At 39.9% G+C, this 12,106-nt stretch overlaps 1 protein-coding gene across 3 annotated transcripts in view; it reads right to left on the minus strand.

Moving 5' to 3' along the window:
* Positions 1-1,740: 1,740 nt before the first annotated feature.
* gpr158a (G protein-coupled receptor 158a) overlaps positions 1,741-12,106 on the minus strand; it is a 46,709-nt gene continuing 36,343 nt past the window's right edge. Inside the window, exons 7-10 of one of the 3 annotated variants that reach the window (XM_040044006.1) lie at positions 11,302-11,407; positions 9,235-9,381; positions 9,061-9,144; positions 1,741-8,583 (exon numbers count right to left, since the gene is read on the minus strand). In XM_040044006.1, coding sequence (XP_039899940.1) covers positions 6,757-8,583; positions 9,061-9,144; positions 9,235-9,381; positions 11,302-11,407 — 2,164 coding nt within the window. In that variant the 3' untranslated portion in view covers positions 1,741-6,756. Of the gene's footprint in view, positions 8,584-9,060; positions 9,382-11,301; positions 11,408-12,106 lie in introns of all 3 variants that reach the window. The other 2 variants (XM_040044005.1, XM_040044007.1) reach the window with 2 other exon arrangements.

Consider the following 12,106-nt stretch of genomic DNA (forward strand, 5'->3'; position numbering starts at 1 on the left):
ATATTTTGCTTCCATACAGCCAGAGTTCTCCATCCTTTGTGAACATAAAAGTTTCTATGCACATTGGCTTTCTCTCACTTTTAGTCCAGTGCTTGCAACGGACCATTTCAGAGGATTTTTGTTTTGTTTACTAAGCCACTTAACCTTGACCTATGAATCATTCAAGCATAATAAATGCACCGAACTAAAGAGATGAACCTGTGTCGTGTCTACACATAACAGTCAACTTAGCAAAGAACTTTTAATGGTATCTTAAGGCACTTTGTTACCAGCAGCCTGTCACAAAGACACATGATTTAGTCCCATTTCTTCAGTCGAATCTATGAAAAATGCCTAAGATAACACAACTGGAAAGGCAGTATTTTTGCACGAGGTGATAAAGAGTTACTAGCTGAAAACCTTGTGCATTTTTGCATGGTGCACAGCATATCCCTAAAAACTGTAAAATAAATAAATAAATAAGTAAATTGGACAGTTTAGTTTAGTTTAGGACAAAAGAAGAAGTGGCAGGCCTAAAAAAATATCTACAGCAGATCTGAAAGTATCAGAAAGTCATGTCCTTAAGAAATCCACTAAAGACCTCAAAGAGCCTGATTGTTGCATCTGGCCTTTCAGCTGATCCATCTGCTGTTTACTGAAGACTCATCAGAAATAGTCTCAGTAGTAGGTTGGCCCAAGAGTTAAGAAGCCATTCTTAAGGAAGAAAAGCTCGAGATATATAAAATTACAAAAGAACTGGATTGAAAATATTATGTTGTTATGGACCTTATTGTAAGATTTTTGGTTCAGATCATTGTCAGTGTGCACAAAGGGAGTCAGGAGAGACGTACCATCGGTAACCATGAGTGTGTGCATCCTATAAAACATGGTGGAGACTCTGTCCTGGTTTGGGGCTGTATTTTAATAAGAGGTGTTGGGGGATTTTGTCAAAACTGAATTTTAAACACACCAAAGCACTGCCAAATTTTGATTCCCCATGTAATATCATCTGGAAAGCATTTAACTGCAATGGCTTCATTTTCCTGCAAGACAATGATCCCAAACACACTGCCATTGCAGTAAAAGCAGACCTTGGTGGAAAAAACAGACAATAGAACACTATTAGTCATTGACTGACCTCCCCAGAGGCCAGACCTCAAAATTAAAGCAGTATAGGATCATCTTGACAGAGAACAGAACAGAAGGCAGAGGACATCCAAGAACCATTCCTGAAGACTCATTACAATTGTAGATAATCTGTTTAGCCTTATATACTGTATTTGCATGTGCATGTGCATATACACACTTGATATTTCATTGAATGCTATGATTTTATGTTGCTTTAAACAGTATTAACAGAGCAGGTTTTCCCTTTGGCTTGGGTATGAAATAATTTCACCTTGGCGGATAATTATCTCAGAATAGTAAAATAACAGCACTCAGTTTTTCTTCAGGGGTCTGGAGTCAGCATTTGATATAATCTTCTGTGTCCTGCTTCGTGTAGAGAATGTCCATTGATCTTCATCCAAAAAGACCACAATGAGCCATAAAAGCATTTCAGGGCAGTCGCCAAGAAGCACATACTCTAAAGTGGTTATGATGCACAAGGTCATTAAAGGCTGGACTTTCTCCAACTGTATGTCTGCACAAAGAATAAGCAGATCAATCCGAGACAGGCATGATTATAAGCAGAAATGCATCACGTGACTGTCTTCCTGTAGGATCTGAAGCGTTGTAGTGGAAACAGAGGAGAACGCACAGTTAATTTTCATATAAATATTTATTGCAGAGGAGGTATCTTTTATGTACATGCTATCACAATATAACACAATATAAATCTACCAAATATTCCCATATATTGATGCTATAAGCTTGTCATAGAGCAATAGTTATAACAAGCACAATACAGTGGGTTAGAGACAGTATCACTCACTATACAACTTGTAACAGTCCATAAAAGATCAATTTTTTCTTTTCTTTATTTTTTTTTTGTTCTATCAAGGGCAGTGAAACATCGGTCCTACTAATTTCTTGAATTCATGCAGAAGCCACAAGAGCAAGATTTACGACGTTACAGCATTGAGTAGTAGTAGTAGTAGCGATAGTAGTAGTTGTATTTGCCTTTGTGTGACTTTGTTTGGTCACAAGAAATAGAAGTCAGGTTTAAATGAAAGCAGCTAACCAACAAAAATGCACCATGGTAGAGACGACCCAATTGGAGGACAAAGAAGCTACGGGACACGGCGTGGTACAAGAACAATGGTCTTGGATTTTCACACCCGAGTAAATGGCTGAGGTTCAAATACTCACAGACTCATTGATGAATTCCAGAGAGACGGACAGTAACAAACACTTGGTTATGTATCACACTGTTTAATACACATACAGCTATGGACTGGCAGAACTGAGAATTCCTGCAGCAAGCACGCTATTGTAAATTAAAAAAGTAGACTCAAAGTTACATAAAACAGTGACTTCATTTAGTGCTGGGATGTTGCACTGTCATTTTTTGGGGTTTAGTTTTAAAATCAACATAAATGACACCATAAAAATTCTTTCTGTTGTTAAAAATGCTAACATATTGCTTGTTTTTGGTTCTTTTTCTTTTTGGGATTAAATTCAACCAAAATCATGGAGCCTCTATTCGCTCCATTTCACTTTGAAATATGAAACAAACACATCTTTCCATTTTGAAATAACTTTCCTACAGTGACAGTAAAAGAGGCAGCAGGTTATTCTTCTCCCGAGTTCAGTGAAAATGGCAGTGACTCCAAAGTTAGGTTTAAATAAAGAAGGGCCTTTTCAAATGTCGCTGTACTCATGCAATAAAATCCTGACTCAGATGATAGATGACGCTTAACATCTGGTTCATAAAGATCACAAGGATCCATCAAAGGATTGCAATCAATCAGTGCTCTCTGACACCTCCCACAGGCTGGAGGTGGAGGTAATTCTCAGAAAATGATATCAGTTGCTGGATTGTTTTCATTTGAGTTGTGCCAAAGAAATTTAGTAATTCAAGAAAACTCACCGATGGGTACTGGCCTGAATCATAGTCATTACCAACCCCTAATGGGTTCTGAGGAAATTGACATGAACACAGACAATTACAATCAGTAATTCTCACAAGATACCACAATGCACTGTGGATGCTTTACTGATACACAACTGCAAATATAAATGGGGGTATTTTTTTCACTTTGATAGTTTATGGTGACTATTTAGACATTTTGATACAAAACACGGCACATCTCAAAACCTTTAAAAGATTTAGTCAGATTATTATTTGATAACTACCATGCTAAGTTTAATTATGAACTTATTAGGTTGATAAACAAATGGGGGTTCAGTCTGATTTGTATTTAAGTTGAAATGACGCCTAATATGGAGATGCAAAGAAAAACTGCAGCAGTGCTTAACCGTTAAATATAAAAGGTCACACTATTGTCAGTATTTCACATCATTCAATGACAGTTCCTTTATCTAGTTAATAAAAACTTGGATTTTATTTTGGAAGTTATGGCCACTGTTTCTATCATTTAGATAGGATCATACTTGATGAACCTTCATTCATCTCTGTCTGTGTCCAGAGTTTCCTACATTGCAGATTTCAGACTTGATGCTTAATCTGCACTAGACCATAAACTTTGAAACACTATATAAGTAAATAAAAGATGGATGTGAACAACATGACATCACTGATGAAGAGTTGAGTTTGGCATTTCGGCTGCTGTTGGGATTTCTTCTATTTTTTGGAGCCAGAAAGAACCACATGTGGAAGTGAGGATGAAGGTATAAGTCATCAACTTACCTTAACTAACCCAACCTGGTACTAGCGAGCAAAGTCCTGGAAATATTCTTCAGAGACTTTGGTTCATAGTGGCATGATCACACAGTTGTTGTAGATTTGTCAGCTGCGCATCCATAATGTGAATCTCACCACTGGAAGGTGCGCTATTGGATTAAGGTTTGGTGGAGGCCATTTGAGTACAGTGAACTTAACGTAATGTTCAAGAAACCATTTGAGATGATTTGAGGTTTGCGTTAGCCTACGGGGAGCAGCTATCGGACAATAGGTACGCTGTGATCACAAAAGGATCAGCAACAATACTGGGGTAGGCTGTGGCATTTAAACGGTGATGAATTTGTATTAGAGGCCTACATCCCCCAAGCTATTACAACACCACCAGCATCACCCTGAACCACTGATACAGAATTGAACCATGCTTTTGTGTTGTTAACTCCAGCTTCTAACTCTACCATGCAAATGTTGGAGCAGAAATTGAGGCTTATTAGACCAGAGGGAATATTTTTCCAGTCTTCTATTGTCCAGTTCTGGTGAGTCAATGTGAAATAGGCTCAGTTTCTTGTTCTTAGCTGACAGAAATAGCATCTAGGACAGGCTTCTCCTGCTATAGTACATCGGCTTCAAGGTTAAGAGATGCTCTTCTGCATAGGTTGCTTGTAACAAGTGGTTATAAGTATTTTTCTTTCTTTCCTATCAGTTCCAAGTAGTTTGGCCATTCTCCTCCGACTTCTCACATCAAAAATGTCATTTTTGCCCAGAGAACTGCCATTCACCGGATATTTTTCTCTGTTTTTGGACCATTCTCTGTAAACTCTAGAGCGGGAATGTGAGAAAATATTAACAAATCAGCAGTTTCTGAAATATTCATCCCAGCTCATCTGACAACCACAATCATACTACGTTCAGTCACTTAAATCACAGATTTTTCCCATTCTAAACTTCCCTATTAGCAGGTCTTTTTGACCATGTCTACATACCTAAATGGACTGAGTTACCATGTGACTGACTGAGTCAAGATTTGCGCTAATGAACAGTGAACAGTTGAGTGTAAACAAAAACATACCAGCACTCACACTCATTACAACTGTTGTACAGACCTCTTGCATAGACTCTTAGTACATTGAAATGCATCATAATCTATAATATTTGTCAGATCACTCGCACACTGTAAAGTTGGGCATTTTCAATATTCTCAAGGGATTGACTGACTTAAACATAGTGGGCTCAAGTGCAGTGTAGCACACAAGTGTAGCTAACAAAGTCATCTATCGCTGCAAGATCCAGAAAAAGTAGCTATGTCCATGAAAAACGAGGTCCCAGAGGCACAGCAGCATTTCAGGCAGCTCATTTCTTTGACTAAAGGTTACTTTCTGTTGCTACAGCATGGATCTCCACATTTTTGATATTTATGCTAACTGCCCTTCCTGACATGACCCAAAAGCGATTAGTGTCTCCTTCATTTTCAAACAGGGTATCTTTTGCTTTTAGGCCATTACATTAGACTATAATCTACAGATGCATAGCATGTTAATTTGTTTAATTTTGATGGATGATTATCCAGACTAAGTATTAACTTCCAGACAGTTTTAGCTAAGCCAGAAGTCTCCTTAAAAACCTGTGGGACTATCTGGCAAATTTTAGTGGCCACAACTATTAGACAGAACCCAAGTTTTAATTACCCAGAATGCTTCTGTTATTGTGTAAGAGAAGTTGCTTTCCTTTTTTTTTACGTTGAGGCAGTAGGACGGTAAACACAAAGGCAAGAACAGATCTTCTGCAAATTTTTCTGCATCTCATTTGTCCTTTAAATATTGCATCCTCAGGCACACACTTACTCACATTTGGTGCAAGACGAAGATCCAAGCTGGATTCATACACAAAGCTGGTGCAAATAACTTTTCCTTCACTACTTTTGACATATGTGAACATATCTGACACATTCATGTTAACGCTGCTCTCAAATATCACCCTTTAGCTTTTGAAACTATAAAACAGGGTCTCAAAAAAGTGAACTGAAAACAACATTATAGATTTGCCAACACATTAACTGTTTTAGTAGACAAACCGGTAGGCTTCATCTACTCTCGATACCTGGCTGTGCATGCTGTTTATATAATTCACCATCACAAAATGCTGAAGAAGAAGACACTCGCTTCTCTTCAGACTGATACAAGACAATGCTAGTTAGATAGGCACATACAGTACATCTCCGCAGACTTGGAAGCATTTTAATCTGCCGAGAACTACAATTAAATAGATCTAAACAAAAAAACAAACAAACAAACAAAACATGTCTGAGTTTGGTCAGTGTGTTATATCGTGTGTGATATCATGCCATGTGGTTAAAAATAAGAAGACAAAATGTACAAGTCGGACATAACCTGTCCTCAGTTCTTAATTTGTGAAATTGGCTAAAGTGCTATAGACTGATTTCTTTCCTACGCCAAGGACAAAAACTAATAAATTAACTTTAGAGCTTCGAGACCTGCATCCCTCTTTGCAACTGTTCACTTGTTCTTTGGCTTTCACTTTCCCTGTTATGCAATTCAACCTTAATTTTATACTTTCTTGTTTATACACATCAATATTTGTCTCTACAGTCTCGTCCAAGAACTAATCATAGCAAAAGAAATGTAAGAACAGCTGACATGGTGAACATGGATGTTTAACATTGCTTATGAAGTGAAAAGACTGAATTAAAAGTTGCATAATTAGTCTACAATTTCTCTTCAGGAGTTTCCTGTAATAATCTGGAATGCTCATCATGACTTTTTTTTTTTTTGTAGATTTCACTTTTTTCCAAAATAGATAAAACAGGAACAAAACCTTGGAAAGGAAGGCAACTTGTGGATCAACTTTGCTTCCAAGTCACCGTACTAATAGTAAAAGGTGATATTTAACGATTTCAAAGTGGAAAAAAAGTATACATCAATAATTATAATATATCAGTGGTCCATTAAGGTTGAGTGTCATGCTTTCTTGCTCGACGTACTATCCTCAAAGTCCCAGGGACAAACATCTGCCTTTTTAGCAGCACCTACAGGCCCCCCTTTAGGAGTTGGTTTGCTCTGTTTCACTGCAGAAGCACTTTTGTCTGTACCCGTTTTTTCCTCAAAATCCCACGGACAGACTTCCGCCTGCTTTTCTTTGGCTGCTCCAACATTAGCGCTTTTCCTTTTTTCTACCAGCAGCATTTCCTGGTGACTCTCTACATCCCACGGGCAGACCTCGGCCATTTTTTGCTGGCCGACATGTTTCTCTGAAGATTTACTCTTGTCCTTCACCTTTGTTCTGCTTTTCTCATCATCAGTGTCTTTTGATTTTTCTTGGTCAACTGTTCTTGTGAAAGGGGGCCCTTTCTTTTTAGAAGGGGACTCCTTGGTTTTGGGTGCTTGTGAGGGGCTGGGTATCCTCTCTGAATTTGGAGCAGCTGCACTGCTGTCGAATTCCCATGGACAGACGTCGACTTTTGATATTAGTGGCTGGAGTGATCCTTTAGGTGGATCTCTCACATCCATTGGAGAGGTTCCCTTTTTCTGCTTTGTCACGTCTGGTGAGTGAGCTGACTCTGTTGGTTTTTTCAGCTCTTCGAAGTCCCAGGGACAAACATCTGCCCGATGTGTTCTGGAGCTTTCAACTGAAGAGGGAGGCTGCTGGGCTTTAGACTGAGACATCGATTGCTTCGATGGTTCCGCTTGACTGGCTTGACTCTCACCTCTGTCTTCCCATGGGCACACCTCTGCTCGAATAGCCGATGACCTCTGAATCTCCTTTGGGTGCCTGCCGCTGGATGGAGAATGATCAGAACCTTTCTGCTTCTGAGACTTGGCTCCTTTCGTGCTACCTCCATGAACAGTTGTGGTTTCCTTTGGTGCAATAGATACATGCTTTTGAACCTTATTTTCAGATGGAGTTGGGAGATCTTCCACCTCCCAGGGGCATACTTCTGAGAGATCATAGAGGTCTTTTCCCTTAATGGGGTCGGAGCAGATTGTCGGTTGGCTGCCACTAACTGGCTGTTTCATGATTATGCCTTTTGTGGTGCTTTGTTTGTACTCGACTGACTGGCTGATAATCATCTTGGGTTGGCATTCATTTTCTGGCTCTACATTTGCCTTTGTGTCTTTGCTCTTTGGCTGACTCTTCTTATTGCTTTCCTCTGTACCCTGGGTCTTTCCAGTCAAGCCCAAAGTCTTCTCTTTGGCACTAGCAATGACACTGAGGGACTTCTGCAGCATGGAGGCTCTAGGATGAATTGGTTTCTTGTCTGCAGAGAGATTATGGGCGCTTGCTGACTTGCATACCAAGGGAACTGATTCTGTAGATTCACTGGGGGCGTTTATGTTCTCACTGGATGTCTTCTTGACCAGCTTCTTGCCCATAAGTGTATCCAGGAGGGACCCTTCAGCTGTGTTCTCATCAATCTTATCATTTACAGTGCTGCTGGAGTCCTCATTCTGGTCCCGGACGTGATCATAGCTACTGTGTGACTTCTTCAGGGAGAACACCTTGTTCTTCAGTGTCTCTTCCTTCGCTGGTTTTGCTGGGTGAGTCGTATCCAAGGGGGTTTTCTTCAGCATGGAGATGCTGTTACGATTGCTGCCATGCTCTCCCGCCTCCTTCTCTTCACGGCTGCACTGGCGATGCACGGACTCGGGAATCTCTGTGATGCGCCTCATCAGCGAGCGACCTAGCCCTTTCTTAGAGCTTCGCTTTTTCTGGAGATGAGGGTTGTTTGCTAGCATCTTCTTCCTTTTGTAAATCTCCAACTGGGAGTACAGTTTCTTCAGCTCTTCCTACACATCAATGATAAGACAGATACAAAGTTGTAAGTCTTTTTTTAAAGACAATAACCTGGCTAAATAAAAAAAAACAAACAAACAAAGGTCGCGCTCAAACACTGCTACAGAAAAGCACACAATCTGCTGCACAGAAAGCATGCAGTACTACCTAATGACACGTGACTACAAACAGTTTTTAAATAATGCATTACAGAGTATCACATGCTGAAAAAAAGCAAAGACGGGACAGTTTAGGACAGCATCAAATAAGAAAACGGAGTGTCTTTTAGTGTTAGGTCTGAAACAGCCTCTAAGCTCAGATCCTGAATCAGTTGGATTTCAATCTGCATTTCCCTCCGTGACAGTGAATGCTCTCAAACACCTGGATGTCACCATAAAACCCCCTCTTCTACATTATAGGCTTAAGGTACCCAAATATTTTGGTAGAGAGACTTCTTCAGCTCTAACAGACAAACAGATATCTCTGCTCACGTTGGCACGTTTTTCCCAAAGGCTGTCGCAAGACCTTATGCCACAGCCATTAATAGAATTGAGATGGCCCATTTCGTCTGGTGTCTGCAATAAAAAACTGCCATGGCTCAGTATTTTTGGAGGATTCAAAAGGTGCACAATGGAAATGTAAAAGTTGGTGGAAACACCCCTCACCCTGATGTCCTCAGGGTCCAGGCTGTGCTCACTCCATGCTGACGTTATGCTGCTGTTGAGGTACGATCCAGAGCGACCCATGTCCAACTCGTCCTCATAGGCCTCAGACGCGATATCGTCTCTCATGTGGGTGCCAGCAAACAGGAACTGATGGAGGGCGGTAAAATTGGTCAACACTGATTGTTTCCATTACATTTCTTAAGCAAGGAAAAGCAAACAATGCAGAAATCACAATATACATATATAGCTTACTTACTTAACCTAACATTATTTAAGAAGATGGAAACAGTTCTTTAGTGCATTACTATGTATTTACGTGTCTATATAGCAAATATAAAACATTATATTTTACTGATGAAAATAAAGACCACCATGAAAGATAATTAATAAAATAAAAAGTAAGAATAAAAACAACAATAATAACAATATCTTAAATTGGAAATGCCTAAATCCTGGACAGCATCGAATACCAAAGGAGCTAAATTACAAGTAAAGCAGCATGTAAGCACAGGCTACATATGAAAGGTGAAGCCAATGGAGAACTGCTTTAAATCTGGGCCAGTGGGGGCAAGTTGAATGGCCAAGTTAAGGCAATTTACTCATATACAGTAGAACATTTAAATGAAACTTAAGTGCTGCACAGATTCTTCTCCTTCTTCTTCTTTCCTTCCCTTAGGGGTGTCCACAGGGAATTGTGGACCCTATTTCTAGTGTCCTCCTCTATCACATCACCCCTCTGCATTTCCTGCCTGCCAGATCCATGTTCACCATCCAATAATCCACTATTTCTCCTCTGCACAAACCAGTCTTACCCTCTAACTTTGTCTCCAAACTGCTCAACGTGAGCTGTCTGTCTGCTGTAGTCATTTCTAATTATGTCCCAATGAAAGTCTTAACATCTCCAGCTCTGCCTCCTGTTTTTGTCAGTGCCAATGTCAATGCCATGAAACATACATCATAGCATTCTCACTACCGTTTTGTAAACCTTCCCTGTCACTCTTGCTGCTATCCCTCAGACATAAATCACCCCCAACACTCATCTCCAACCACCCCACCCTGCCTGCACTCTCTTCTTCACCTCTCTTGCATACTGTCAAAGTGCTGAACAGCAAGCAATTATAAAATAAGAAAACAATTAAAAGTCTAAGTAAAAGAAAGCTAGAAGCTACTTAAAAACAATTTAGAAAAAGAAATTATACGTAGTATAGAAAACAAAATAAGGGCAAATAGTCTTCAAAAAAGGTGCAGTTGGAAAATGATCCAATATTGAAAAAGTCAATGAGAAAAGGTATCTTTTTATACATAACTGGCAGGTAGAAGTTTTCAACTGGAGAGGAACGCTATTGTAAATTTTTGGAGCTTAAACTTGAACTAATAAGAACTTTAAGGCTAACTGACCTAGGGAGCATGACATCTAAAACTGGAAATAAGCCCAACAGATACTCAAAGTGCTTACTGCTGATTTGTTCTATGAGTACACACTATTTTAGGCCCCAGTCACATAAGTCAAAAGACCAGTCAGCGACTCCATAGCAACCTTTGGAAAAATGCATATACCCCCAGCTGGTTGCCGAGTGGTTGCTGCACCAAAAACCTTGCGATTTCATTGGTCGCTAGCAGTTTGCCAAAATTGACCACAGTTTGCATGCAAGACACTGACTCATCTATGGCAATCTGTTAGCGACCAAAGCAAGCACAAGCAGTTTTTTATTACAACACAAAGTAAAAAGTAAAATAACCTCCAGTAACTACTCACTACCTGGTTGGTGAATATACTTTTTCACCCTAGCGACTTTTTTAGGGCAACCTCATAACTAAATCTATACAAGTTGCTACTCTGTGAGCATGGAGTGGTGCTTGTGATTCAGGGCTTCTGAAACTGAGGTCTCACAGTGATGGTTCACAAACTACAATTATTATTGTAGGGTCTTTACTTTGCAATATAAAGCGTCATGAGGCGACTGTTGTTGGGATTTGACGTTATATAAATAAACTTAAATTCAATTAGATACTACACCCATCTTTTCCATACATTTGTGAATGTATTGCATACATTGAAATGGTTACCTTAGGAATGAGTAGAAGACCCAGGGTGACAGTGACAGTTAGGTGAGTGTGGGTGAAGAACAGGAGCAGCATCCAGTCTGGATGCAGCTCAGGAGCGAGAGTGAACCTGTAAAAATAAAGACAGACATCCAGATGTGAAGCTGATGTTAGTCAATTTCATTGACTGCCGATAGGATTTCAGTTTCTTATATTCTGATATATCTATAAAGCTGTTCAGCATCACTATTCAACCTGCTAAATCTCATCACATAAACCAGGAAAGTATTTGGACACAAAGACACGTCTTTATTATAGTTCATCAACTTTAAAGTGTTCATTCACTAACTGAAGTGAAACCTGCATCAAAGCTCTTGGATACAGATGGATGCGGGAGAGAAAGCTACCACCAGTGCAGCAGATTTAGCAGCAGTGTCTGTCTAGTCGTCAAATGCACTCCTGCAGTGTTCTACTTGGGTGATCCTCGTGCCAGCAAGGACACAATATTTTCCTCATCCGCTCAATTGGATTCACAATAAAAAGGAGTGACCTTCATCTGGTCAAAAGATTCAGTCTATGTGTACATCAGACGGGAACACACTAGGCTAGCTGTGCTGCAGCAGTTGGAGGAAAATAAGATAATTACCATCTGAAACAACAGTGGTGAGAGGAGTAGCTCCAGCCTGTTATTTAGAACGAACTAACAGGCTTTCAGCACAGTGAGACCTCGTGTGCACTAAGGATATGAAGGCATGTCTTGTTAGATGCTAATTCCACCACTGGAGAGCCTCTAACCAAGCAAATGTCATGTAGCAGGCTCATTACGCTG

The sequence above is a fragment of the Simochromis diagramma genome, unplaced genomic scaffold (genome assembly GCF_900408965.1).
Source record: "Simochromis diagramma unplaced genomic scaffold, fSimDia1.1 OVJJ01000602.1, whole genome shotgun sequence".
NCBI lineage: Eukaryota > Metazoa > Chordata > Actinopteri > Cichliformes > Cichlidae > Simochromis > Simochromis diagramma.